The sequence below is a fragment of the Pleurodeles waltl genome, chromosome 8, assembly GCF_031143425.1.
Source record: "Pleurodeles waltl isolate 20211129_DDA chromosome 8, aPleWal1.hap1.20221129, whole genome shotgun sequence".
NCBI lineage: Eukaryota > Metazoa > Chordata > Amphibia > Caudata > Salamandridae > Pleurodeles > Pleurodeles waltl.
This window is the reverse complement of record NC_090447.1, coordinates 817876670-817890053: the sequence shown is the minus strand read 5'-3', so window position 1 is coordinate 817890053 and position 13384 is coordinate 817876670. Positions and strand designations below refer to the sequence as shown.

The 13384-nt window shown below is 41.7% G+C and overlaps 1 protein-coding gene across 1 annotated transcript in view; it reads left to right on the top strand.

Annotated features, from left to right (window-relative positions):
* DHRSX (dehydrogenase/reductase X-linked) overlaps positions 1 to 12844 on the top strand; it is an 886103-nt gene extending 873259 nt beyond the window's left edge. Inside the window, exon 7 of the mRNA XM_069205085.1 lies at positions 11956 to 12844. Coding sequence (XP_069061186.1) covers positions 11956 to 12144 — 189 coding nt within the window. The 3' untranslated portion in view covers positions 12145 to 12844. The remainder of the gene's footprint in view (positions 1 to 11955) is intronic.
* Positions 12845 to 13384: the final 540 nt, after the last annotated feature.

The window sequence follows — 13384 nt, the reverse complement described above, 5'->3', positions numbered from 1 at the left end:
TATCCACATAATTTTCTGCAACTTTTTGCTGATGATAACGGATATTCATTTGTTTTTGTCATTCGGTGTGTTTGTGTTTTTTACCTTATATGATATGCGGTAAAAGTGCTCCAAAGCGGCAGTTCCCCCTCCAGCCCCCAATGTCAAAATCCATAGAATAATACAATGGGAGAAAACGGGGTTGCCACTCGTACAGTGGTCTACTTTAGTACTTGAGTTTTGTAAATGGAATGTTCACTGGTGGCGGGAGCTCCTACTTCTGAGTTCTCTTTGTTGGTAGTTGGTTTATCTGGATAGCTTTATAAATAAAGCAGAAGATTCTGAATTTAATCTGAAAAAGAAAAAAAGGCAGATCTGTCAATTTTGGCGCGCTATGATCACCTTTTCTGACGGAGGAAACAATGATATTTCTGTTCTCATAGACGGGAGCCTTTAAGTTATTATGAACCTCAACCTTTAAAGTCTCTGCATACTGTGTGATAGGTTTTAGTTGAATGCATTCTTCTTTTGTCTGAGACATTAGCCTACAAAACCTCTAACGCCAGTGAAGGGATTTTCCTCCAAGGTTAATACAACATGTGTGATAGCTCTGCTGTCTGAAGTCTGAGCCATACAATGTTTGTAACCTGTGCAACAGTCAGGGACTTGAGCCTGCTAGATCTGTGTAACCTAAGGATTGCTTCTGGTGTCTGTAGCATCTGTGTAACCAAAAATTTTGCTTTCCTGTCATGTGTAAGATCTCTGCAACCTCAGAGATAGATCTTGTGTAACCCAAGGAATTGCCTTGCTCTCTGAAGCATTAATCTGTAAAATATGTATAACATGATGGATACTGATAGGTAGTTCTGCCACTTGAAGTCTGAGCTTGTGAGATCTGTGTAACACCTGAGACAGCCCTTCCATCTAAAGATGGGGCCCATACGCTCTCTGTAACCAAAGGGACATACCTGAGGCCTAAGCATGTACGATCTCTATACCCTCATGGTTGCTGCAGTGGGGGCAATTATGCTGCACTGGTTCTGCTTTACAAATATGTAAACACAAACAAAGAACATAACCTTTTAGGTCTCATCTGTGACAGCATCTGCGGTGTCTCTGCAAGACATTTTGTTAGCTTACAGTGGACTAAGAGCCCGCTCAACCATTGGTTGGCTTCATCGCTTTCCTTTGCTTACTTCTCTTTGGTCAGAACATGCCATTCTGATCTTGTGTTTGGCTCTCCCCTTGAGCATAGCCCAACTAATTGTGTCCTTCAACTGCCCAGACTTTCTGAGCTTCTTCTTTTTGTTTGTTGCAACACCCTTTATGTGTTTGCAGGGGGTCTCCCTCGTGTGCTTTTTTCTCTCTACCCTCCGAGTTGCTACCTCTTACCCATTTGTTATTGTCCCCCTCCAAGTTATTGCTTACCCCAGTGCTTGATTTGTAACAAAATGAGTGCTGGTTCCCGAAGCACTGCTCAGAAGCTCATGCCCAGCGCTACTAAACATCAATACACCAAATACCAAGGCTGCATAGTCAGGAATCTACCTCATGCCTCTCTAATAGACTAATAAACACCCCTTACCCCTTGATCTCACTTTTGCAGGTTCCTGCTTTCTCTGTTTGAGAGAGTTATTCCTTCTTTCCCTTCTTCCTCCGTCTTTCTGTTTTGTTTGTTTATTCTGAAAATGCCCAATGAGTAAAAACAAGTGCCAGTCCCTCAAATGAAGCACTGCGTACCTCTTGTCACTGTCTGTGTTGTTGCTTACCCCCACCTGCTGTCCATGTTGTTGCTTGCCCCATCTGCCATCTGTGTTGTTGCTTGCATGCAAATGCCGTCCATGTTGTTGCTTGCCCCTTCCAGGCTGTTGCTTACTCCCACCTGTTGTCATGTTGTTGCTTGCCCCCTCCTGGCCTCCCTGTTGTTGCTTGCGCCACCTGCCCTCCCTGTTGTCGCTTGTCCCATCCCAGTGTCCATCTTATTGTTTGCCTTTCCCCCCGTCCTTTGTCTTTCTTATTCTTTGAACCCCCCGGCCCTCCTCAGCTGTCCATCTTGTTGCTTGCCCCTTCCATCTATTTGTCTTGTTGATTACCCTCCTCCTGTTGTCCCTGTTGCTCCACCTACTATAACAAAAACAGCTTTCATGCCATGCACCAATCCCATGCTATTACCCCACCAATCCTCCATTCATCACAAAAAAGTGTTATGCTGCAGATACTGCTGTGTGTCATATTGCTTTCTTTTGAAAAAAAAAGTTCATGCCATGAACCGATACCTCCCACCCGTCGTAGTTGATTTCTCCCCATCCCCCATTATTGTAGCTTGCCCCCACCCACCTGCCATAACGAAAAGAAATGCTGTTCCACGGATACCACTCAGCCATCCTGCACAACCACACAACATGGCTATAAATATTGGCAAAGCCAATAGTTCATGTAGGTGTTACCACTGGCTTTGCCAATGCTTGTTTCTGTCTTTGAGTTTATATTTCAGTCTTATGTACTTGCTGACACTTTTCAAGTCTAGATGTGGCGAATAGGGGTGCTAAAATATGTCAGTGCTAACGGACCTAAAGTATTTCAGATAGTTTAAAAACTGTTTATTTTGCCTACACCATGTGATGTATTCAAGAAAGTGCACAAAAGTGTGAACAACACATTGAAAGTGTTTGTAACTACTCACAAATGTATAACTCTGCAGGTGCTAATGTGGGTTGTGGGATATTTTCCTTATCACTGGCTGCAATGCCCACATTTGTGTAGGTGGTGCTGTACATGGAGGAAAATTGTATAGTGCAATATTTGTGTGTGTTAAAGGCACAGCCAACACTGACCTCAAATCCACTTCCAGTCCTGCATGCAAACTTTACATATTTGTCAATATAAGACCCTGACTTAGAGTTGGGTGGTAAAGCAAAAATGTTCAGCTAAATGTATAGCCTAATTCACCAGTAGAATTTTCTCCACCTTTCCAATGCTAACTTCCTTAGAAATCAGATACATTTACAATGCTTTCCGACTATAAATTAGATCCATGGCACAAAACAGCTTCATGACTCAGACCCCTAACTGTTAAGAATTTCCTTTTGAGGCCATATGAAATATTCAATCTTCTTTGTGATCATTTAGTGACTCCTGTATGAGTTCACTTTTACAGCTTCTCTACACAGATCAACACAATACTATGCATTTCTTGCATGGATGGGAACACAGTGTGTAAGTCCATTTTGCGTAGAGGTTCCATGTATATTCTCATATTTCTTGCTATAGCTCTATTGAATTGTGTTAGATTTCAGAGGATGCTAGGTAACAGCCTCACTGGTCTTATTACTGGAATTGTGAGCTTCCGTGTATTATAATGTTATAATTCCTGGGAGCCTACAATCCCTGTATAAAGCTAATCTTTGAGTTCCTTTTTAATCTTTTTGTTGTGACTCTAGTTTCCTGTAATAACTAAATGGCACGGGGGATCAGTTGGAGTAAGTTATTACAACTGCGCTGTGACATTTTAATATCTGCTGTGGGAAGAACCAGCTAAGGTGAAAAACAGATCCCAGAGCATAATTACAACATTAGTTTAAACACTTTTCCATCTCACTATTTGTTTTTCTAAAATGAAAAGTGATCAGCACAAAGGGGATATTTATGGCAACACCTTATCTTTTGCAGTGTATTGATTGTTAAAGGAATGAATATCTCTCAGCATGTTACTACTTAATTCTGAGCAACAACCTTTTTTTCAATGACAGTTACATTAAACCTATTGTAATATGTTTTTGCCTCAAGCAACCAACCAACTTCTTTTTCGTATTTTTTAATTTTGCACTACATATTACACTTTTATTCTTAAAGTCCGGAACCATGCACTCTTTTTCATGTGAAGAAACAAGATCCCAAGGACTGAAGTGATTTGTGGGATCATTTATTATGAGGAATAAATGCCATCTGCCATATGTTAGAATGATATTGTAGATCACCCTGAAGTTCCATGACCTATAAAGGAACTCAGAGCCTGATTTAGAAGTTGGTGGAGGGAATACTCTGTCGCAAACGCGACGGATATCCCATCCTCCGTATAACGATCCCCTTTGGGTAGAATAGGATTGTAATAAGGCGGACGGGATATCTGTCGTGTGTGACTGAGTATTCTCCTCTGCCGACTTCTAAATCAGGCCCTCAGACTTTTTTCTCTGTATAGTCTAGTCACAATACTCTTCTATGACTTGCAATATCCTTATTATAAGAAACTGATGTGGCTACTCAACTGTAACAATTCATTACAGTTCACATGTAACATCATAACTTCTTCCGGCAGAGCCAGCAACCAAGCTGAAAGGCAGATCATAAGGCATACTTACAGCATTATTTTTTGTTCTGTTTTTTTAATGAATAGTAATCAGCATAAGAGAGATTTATAGCAACATGTTTATTTTTTGCATGTCATAGTACATCCCAAGAAAGAATGATTATCTTTGTATGCTAATATTCGTTTTGAGCTACAGCCTTTTTCAAATCTCATACACATTAGACTGAGTCTAATACAGCATTTAGGGCCAGATGTAGCAAGCCGTTTGCATGGCGCAAACTGCGAAAAACGCAGTTTTACGCCATGCAAACGGCCTCACGCGATGCTCATTCCCAAATTGCGAGTCGGTACTGACTCGCAATTTGGGAATGCGACTCGCAAATAGGAAGGGGTGTTCCCTTCCTATTTGCGACTCGCATCGCAATTCAGAGTTGCTTTGTGACCGCGAAATGCGGTCGCAAAGCAACTCGCAGTTACCACCAGTGTCACACTGGTGGTAACTAATTCGCAAAAGGTAAGGGGTCCCCACGGGACCCCTTCCCCTTTGTGAATGTCGAAAAAAATATGTTTTCAGAGCAGGCAGTGGTCCTATGGACCACTGCCTACTCTGAAAAAAACGAAACCAAATGGTTTCGATATTTTTTTCATTTTGCAACTCGTTTTCCTTCAAGGAAAACAGGCTGCAAAATGAAAAAAAAAAACTGCTTTATTTAAAAAGCAGTCACAGACATGGAGTTCTGCTGACTTCAGCAGGCCACCATCCCTGTGCGTGCAGGGACTCGCTATGGGGTTGCAAAATGCCACCCACCTCATGAATATTGATGAGGTGGGTCTTTGCGACCCCATAGCGAGTCGCAGAAGGTGTCTGAGACACCATTCTGCATCCGATTTTGCGACTTGAAAATTGTGAGTCGCTCAGACTCGCAATTTGCAAGTCGCAAAAAATCTGATTTTGCTACATCTGGCCCTTAGTTTGTTTATTTTCACACTACGTATTCTGCTGTTATTCTTCATGTTTTGAATCATACTCTCTCTTTGTTATGAAGGAGCAAGATACCAAAGAATTAACCATTTTATGGGATGGTTAATCGTGTGACCATATATTATTATAAGGAATAACATACTTTCTACCATACATTCAAACGATATTGCAAGTCACCTCGAGTTTCTCTAACGTTTAAAAGTAACTCAGCCTTTGCCCTCGTTTTTTAGGTTTCTATTGTATTTTATATAAATCTTAAAAGGGGTTTACATCTTGCTCTGCCTTTCATTGGTTCATGCGCTTGGCACTTACTTTTCCTCTGTTTCTATTGGTTGAAGCATATCACTTCCTGTTGTTCTTTGTGTTTTCTTCTTTATCAGTGGCCCATGGCCAAAGTACTCCTTTTCATCCGCTTGGAACTTTGTTATTTTAATTAAGAGCGAGCACGAGATCTGCATGCCTGCCCTCCCCCCTCTCTCTGCTCTGCGACTTGCGTGTCCTGAGATAACCAGCAACAATCAACGCGGTCAAATGCCAGTGGAAACATGAAGTAAGCCTAAACGAGGCAGTAGTGTGTACTTATGCGGAATGACATTTTATATCCAGTTGCGGCTTATGGGATTCACAGGGGGTGGGGCAGCCGGCATGCGGGGGAGTGGGCAGGAGGACGTTAAAAATATAAAAATTTAATTAAATTTAAAAAAGGTACCTTCGCTCTGTGCGCCGCTCCTCTCCTCCATTGCTACAGACTCCCAGCCTGCCCCCAGCCTGCCCTGCGGCCAATCCTGATGTAGCTCAGAGCAGCATCACGATTGGCTGGAAGCACTGAGCTGGGGACAGCCTACCACGGATGTGTGTTTGCTGGCCCGAGATGGCTGGCCAAACATACATGCGCAGTGAGGGGAGTGCACTGTCACTACTCGTCACCCTACATGCCCCGCCCTTTAACATAGTTTATTATCCCTTCCTTGTTAAAGGATTTGCAGTGGTTGCTGCTGGCAGGGGAGCGAAGCTCCCGCGCCCTAGGGGAGGAGCCACCACTGTTTATATCATGAATGCCAATGTAATCGTGCTCGGCAACGGAACAGCCCCTGACTTGCACTCTCATGATGAGAGCCATCCCGAAGGTTCTTCCGTCACTACCTTACGCCTCGTTTGCTTTTGTTTTCAATTGTCATATTTTGTACATTTGGCTGTGTTATATAGCACTAACTTGAGCGCTTCACAAGGGCACCATATTTTATTTCGGTATTGCATTGGCATTTTGAAGAGCCTGTCGATGCTTGCCGTCCTCTCACAGCTGCTTGGCCTAAAAGGCACAAAAGGCCATCATGTTGCTCCTGCTTAAGCATCATTGATTCGCCCCCTCGTGGTAACAGTGTGCGTTAACTAGTGCTTTCCGATATGTTGACCAGCAGCTTTCAGAGGGAAGTTTGTTTGTTGACACTGGCTTTTATTTCTTTAAATTTCTTCTGACAGGGGTGTTATGGATGAGTACAGGAGGTGGCTTATTTTTAATTAATGAGCCCAATAGTGGCTAATTACAGAAGTGGTGCAAATATTGCCAGTCTAGATCAAGAGGTGAAGGGCCGGCTATGCAGTAAAAACCCAGCTGGATGGACGGGTGGCTTTAACTGCTATCATGCCAGCACTTTGGGAAGCACGTTTGTGCACACCTAACCTGTTTCCATAATAGCAACACTCTCAGATGTTTACACTTCTAGCAAAATAATCTCTTACAAGAAATTATATATATATAATTGCATTGAAGATCGTTTTCCGGCAAATCACAATTCATAAATATAACTTGTTGCTGATCACCCCTGTGAAATGCTCTGTTCATTGGTCCATGACCCATCTTTGTTTCAGCATTATTTTAATTATGGCAGATGCCGCTCTTATTACTTTCCTCTGACTCTGTGTTCATTCTCTGCCTCTGTCCATCACTTTGCCTTTCCTTTCCCCCCACATCTGCCCATCTTTTTCTTCACATTTATCTAGACCCCACCTTTCCTCTGCCCCAGGACTGGCATCCTGCAGCCACATAGCTGGGTGCTTCGCCCACCCTGCGTGCCCCTTAGCCCCTCTTCTCTTGACACGGCACAGCCCTATGCACTCCCCGGTTGCCTCCTAGCCTGTACCTACCTCGATGATTTATGTAGCAGTGAACTGCGTCAAGTTTTAGTTTTCTCTCTCTAATCTGACACTATTGTGACTCTGAGCAAACATGTGTTTCAGTTGTATCAGCGCCTCCTGGCTGCCATTGAAGGGATGCCCCCTGTTTTAATCACTACATCAATCTGCTCCATTTCATGATCAGCCCGAACCCTGCTCCATGTCTCTTCAAGAGGCTAGAGTTGGGCAAGCCACTGAAAGCTTCCCTTGCTATAAACAATGCATGTGTACTGTAACTGATGCTCATGTATAGCGCTCCAATACCTCCTGTTGCGTTTGCATAGTGTTTAAAAAAATGTAAAAAAATAAAACCTTTACATAAGAAAAGACAAATACACCGCCATTTTCTGGCTGATTTGTGCAAAGTGACAGCAGAAAACCTGGAAAAATCGCGGCTGTCCCATTTAAATTGTGTGATCTTAGGCAAATATTTTTTCCAACAAAACTCTTTTTTCCTTCATTATCACGTATGAGGGCACTTTCAAATGTTTGACTTGTACAAAAAAATCATATTCGTTGGAAGAGTAAAGCTGGTGGCTATCTCTAGTATTAGACCAGGCAGACACAACAAAGCCCGGCATGATTTGCCTGCCGCTTCCCCTCCTGAGTCTCTTGCCAACCCACTCACAAATTGCATTGTGTACACTCTGGGTAGTACTCAAATCTATATTTTGGATGAGCCATTTTATCTTTAAACATTTAAAGCATTTTGTAGCAGTCTACCTTATTCTGTGTGTAACACAAATTTAAAATAATGAGTTACATATTCACAGTGCTTTCTGTCACAGGCTGTGAGCTTGTACCACTAAAAATGCCCACCAAGCTAAATCTTACACCAACAAAAAAAATGTAATTAATCACATAGTCGAAACCTTATGCATTTACCAATGCTTGTTTTATATGGTCTCGGATCTCATGGTGTCTTGCAATATCCTTATAAGATACAGCAGGGGTACTTTATCTCATATATAAAATCTATAGCTCTAGTTACCTGTCCTGTAAACTTCCTGAGGGATATTGACCATCTCCACGGACAGCCAAAACAATAAATATTGTTCTATAACACCCGTTCCTGTAAAACATAAACCGCAGAATACTGCGCTTCAAAGGCCGTTTGAAGGTTGAATTTTACAAATGCAGAAATCAGTCTGCGAGCAGTAAGGCCATTTCATGTCCTGTATTTTTTCTCAGGTCTGGCGTGTAGATTGATGCCACAATTACATTTATGTCTGGGGTATGATAAACTTGTAGTATAAAATCATTTTGTCTCGAGAGGACAACAGAAGCTACTCTTGATGGATTTCTTCATTTGACGCTAATTTCATCTGGTTACTTTGTTTTCTTACTTAAACGAGAATTTGCCTAGCTATGATCAACTGCTTCGCTTCCCCCATCCACCCCCTGTCTTTTATGTGGCCGACAGTACAATAATGAGGATCCTCGTCACACTTTCTTATGCTAAATATGATTTATGTCCATATTTTGTCTTTGACGCCGTGAAATTGTTCCAATTAAAAATCTGAAAGGAGTTACATGTTTCAGACACATCTGCAGCGATGACGGGAACCTAGAATATTTATTCTCAGGCCTCCCTCTCTGGTGTTCAACTTGTTTGCCAAAGGGCATTTTGCTCACGAAATTGTGTGCACCTTCCAGTTTTGGGAAGCTGGAGGAGAATTTCAAAATGATGAAAAAAATGCAAAATGAATAATTAGGTCAAGGGTTTTTAATAGTCTTTGAATGCTCCCTCAAAACCCAAGGAAAGCAAGCCTTTAATTGTTTGTGTCTGCATGGACTCAAAATTTAAAGCGGGAAATCATCAAACATTGCAGCTGTCAATAAAGCAGGTAATCGTGAGGGAGGGCGAGTAACGTTTTGAAGCGATACGCACAAAGATTTATGGGCCAGATGTAAGAAACAGTTTGCACGTCGCAAACAGCGAATTTCGCTGTTTGCGTCGTGCAAACTGCACTTTGCAAATCACAAAACCTGTTTTGCGATTCGGTAACCTGGTTACCGAATCGCAAAATGGGTTTGCGAGTCGCAATTAGGAAGGGGAGTCCCCTTCCTAATTGCGAGTCGCAGTGCAATGCCAGATTGCTTTGTGACCACGAATGCAGTCGCAAAGCAATCGCTGTTTGCACCCATTTGAAATGGGTGGTAACCCATTCGCAAAAGGGAAGGGGTCCCCATGGGACCCCTTCCCTTTTGTGAATGGAACTGCAAACATTTTTTCAGAGCAGGCAGTGGTCCTATGGACCACTGCCTGCTCTGAAAAAATGAAACAAAAAAGTTTCATTTTTCATTTTTGTAGTGCATCTCGTTTTCCTTTAAGGAAAACAAAACCTGCTTTATTAAAAAGCAGTCACAGACATGGTGGTCTGCTGTCCACAGCAGGCCACCATCCCTGTGAATGCCGGCACTCGCAAGGGGTTGGCAAATTGCAACCCATCTCATTAATATTAATGAGGTGGGCCTTTGCGACCCCCTTGCGGGTCGCAGATGGTGTCAGGGACATCATCCTACATTCCAATTTGCAACTCGCAAATTGCGAGTCGCTCTGACTCGCAATTTTCAAGTTGCAAATTGGAATCTACCTACATCTGTCCCTAAGCTCTCAGATATTTTCTTGGGTCTCTAATATTTTTGGCAGAATTAAAACTCACTGAAGCAGTGCAGACAGGGGTGTAGCTTGATCAGTAAGATTGGGGTGGGTTCAGGGCCGGCTTTAGCGCTGGTGGCACTCTATGCAACAGTCTTTTTTTGGTATCCCCACCCCATGACCTCCTCCTTGGATTCTCTCACTACCACCCTGTAAATGTGTCCCTCATCTCTCCCCAGCCCCCCTTTCACATACATTCATTTTAAAGCGGTGGCAAAGGCTGGGTTTACTAAGCCACTCAGCTACCCACATAAAATATAGATCTGTTCTTTGCAGCAGGCACATGAACCTGCACTACTTTATGGTGAGTCAAAGTTGCTGCTAGACAAAACTCTCATCTCTCTCCCTACCAGGAACATTAATCACAAGAGGTATCTTGACATTTTGTTTCCTGAAGGCCAGACGCACAAGAAACCTTTCAGCAGGTGCTTTTAAATCACAAGTTTGGTAAGTTATTGCTAAACACAGCGCCCTCCCTGAGGCCGGCGCCCCCAATCCAGGTCAGCACTGGTGCGGCTACACCGCTCGCACCGCCCTAAAGCCGGCCCTGGCTGGGTGTGATCTTCAGATTTTCCAATTATCAGGCTGGCATGTAATGTTTAAAACATAGTACGACAAGACGGGTAAATGATAATGGCCCCAGGGGAAGTGGAAAGGGAGAGGAATGCTGATTGTTAAGATGACTAAGGAAAACACAATATTTAGTAAAATAACCAATATTTTTGAGGACTTTGAAAAGCAGTGAGAGTGTGTGTGTTTTTGTCTATGTAAAAATTCTGTCTGAAATCTGACTAACATTTCACAATACCCAACTGAAAGCCCCTGTACTTAACTATGCATCTGAAAATACAGTTATTAGGGTGGTGTAACAGCCCAAACACCCCCCCTCCCAAAGCTACACCCCTGAGTGCAGACATGCTTGCATCAGTAAACCCCACCCACACAAACATGTGTAATTAGTGTTTCCTCCCTGCATGGTCTACTTGTACTTTTACCTGTCTTTGTAAAACAGCGCCTTAAACATCAAAGTCCTTTTAAGTAAAAATTCACAAAGGTCACAGAAATTTTTATTTGTACTAATTGTATAAGAATATTCCCTGAATGTTCACATAAAAAGAGTACTACAGGGTACTTCTTTACGTGCTTCACAATGCTCTTCTTAATAGGCCCTTAGTGCTAAAATCTACATAACTATATCTAAAGTATTTGGGAGGATATACTTACACAAAAGTGTACATACTCTAGGCAGGGGCAAAATATAAATTAGGCTGGTGAAATTCTGGACTTTCCCAAAGTTCGTCTTGTGCAATTGTGTGTAAATTTTACCAGCCGTAGTCCAGTTTGTTGTGAAAATGTCTTGCAAAAAAGACATTTTTTGCTCACATCTGCCAGCATGGTGTCTGACTTTTTATGAGAAATATATTTTTTTATGAAAAAAGTCGTGCAAAATTCAAGCAAACCACACTTAGCGATGAAATCCTAATTTCACATAGTTTGCATGGATTGTTTCGAGATTTGCAACAAAAAAATGACACACTTTCAGACACATGCCTCACAAAGAGGTAGAGGGAGTCTGATTCACAGGGCTATATTTGTAGTTGGGTGGCAATAGATAACCCTCTGATTTCAGGAGCAAGTCAACAATCCGCCAGTGGAATTTTCTCCAAAAGATTAATAGCTTGCCGAAGGAAATTCCACCGGTGGAGTCTACTCCAGATTTAGCATATTCACCATTTGTCTACATACCCCATGCCTTCCTGCAATACGTGCCTCTGTTTAATGGACATACCCCTCAAAAGGCAAATCATTTCTACCCTGTATGTGTCTGATTACTTTTTCTCCTTTCCATAGACTCCAGAGGAGGGTGCAGCCACATCAGTCTATGCAGCCTGCACGCCAGAGCTGGAAGGAATAGGAGGATGCTATCTGTACAATGGGAAGAAGATACAATCATCAGAAAAATCTTATGATGAGGACCTGCAGAGAAAACTGTGGGATGCAAGCTGCAAGATGACTGGTGTTCCTGATGTCACTAGTTGATGCTCAGTGAAGTTGTTCCATTCTTGATGGCCAATAACACTTTGCTGAGGATCCCTTCAATGATAATATGTGCCCAAGTCCTCCCAACAACCCACACATCTTGGTAATCACTGTTTTGGGTCCGAAACAGATTTTAAAGTGGGGTTGGCCCAAATAATATCCCATTTCTCTCGACCTCTAACGTGAAATAAGAACTGAGAGATTGTGGTGCCAGTATGGTTTTGCACTATTATTTGCACATCCTGACAATGAGGACAAATATGTTCATATTACTTGACACTTGCAAAAAGGAAATTTTGCATACATTGGTTTGGGGGAAGTGTTTGAGCAAAATGGCACCGGTGCATTTGATGTAAATCAGACCAAAATGGTTCTCTTGTTTAATATTTTATGTTCTGTTCATAGCATTTCAATCCAATCTTCTAAAAGAGTTTTGAGAAAATATGTTTAAAAATACGTGAAGATATATTTAAAAAAACAAAGCTTCATTTTGTCTCGTTTTTGCCCATTCACTCAGAGGAAAAAGACCTAGCATTGGGAAAACCAAGCATTCTTGAAACCATATTTCAACTTGCATGGTCGTGTTGAGAAACAGAGTTCGATGGATGGAGCGTTAATATGGTGGTTGTGCACTGTACATCGTGGACAATTTCAAAGTCCTGTCTCCAAAACTAGATGAATAAAAATGGTTTATGCTATAGATTGTACAATGGATGCGCTTAGATCTTAAGATAACTATGTAATACTCTTCATTTATAATATGAATACATTCTTACATGCTTTGAATATTGATGTATTTCATAATCATGATGTTTTTGTCTGTTTGATCCATAATTTAGGAAATATGTTTTTTTTAACTTAGGAGATTTCTAGACTTCCTTATTCCACCTATATTGTGATCAGAACTGAACTATGTTTAGTTTTCTTTCTTCATTGGTAAAGCACAGCAATATAATAGAAATTGATGCTGGGTGCTAAGAGCAGATCAGAAAATCAAAGCTCATAACAACACAGCATTTGGAAACATAATTAAAGAAAGACACACTTGAACAAAATACTCCACAATCAAATCTTCATCAAATTACTCAGGATAAAAAGGCATTGAACGGGGCTTCATGTAATTAAGTACAGAAACATTAAGCGGAAAGAATCTCATTACCTTTTTGCCATAGCCATTTAAAATAACACAGCTTTTAAATGCTTCCTAAAATGTAACAATGGAGGCACAGGCCATATGTCA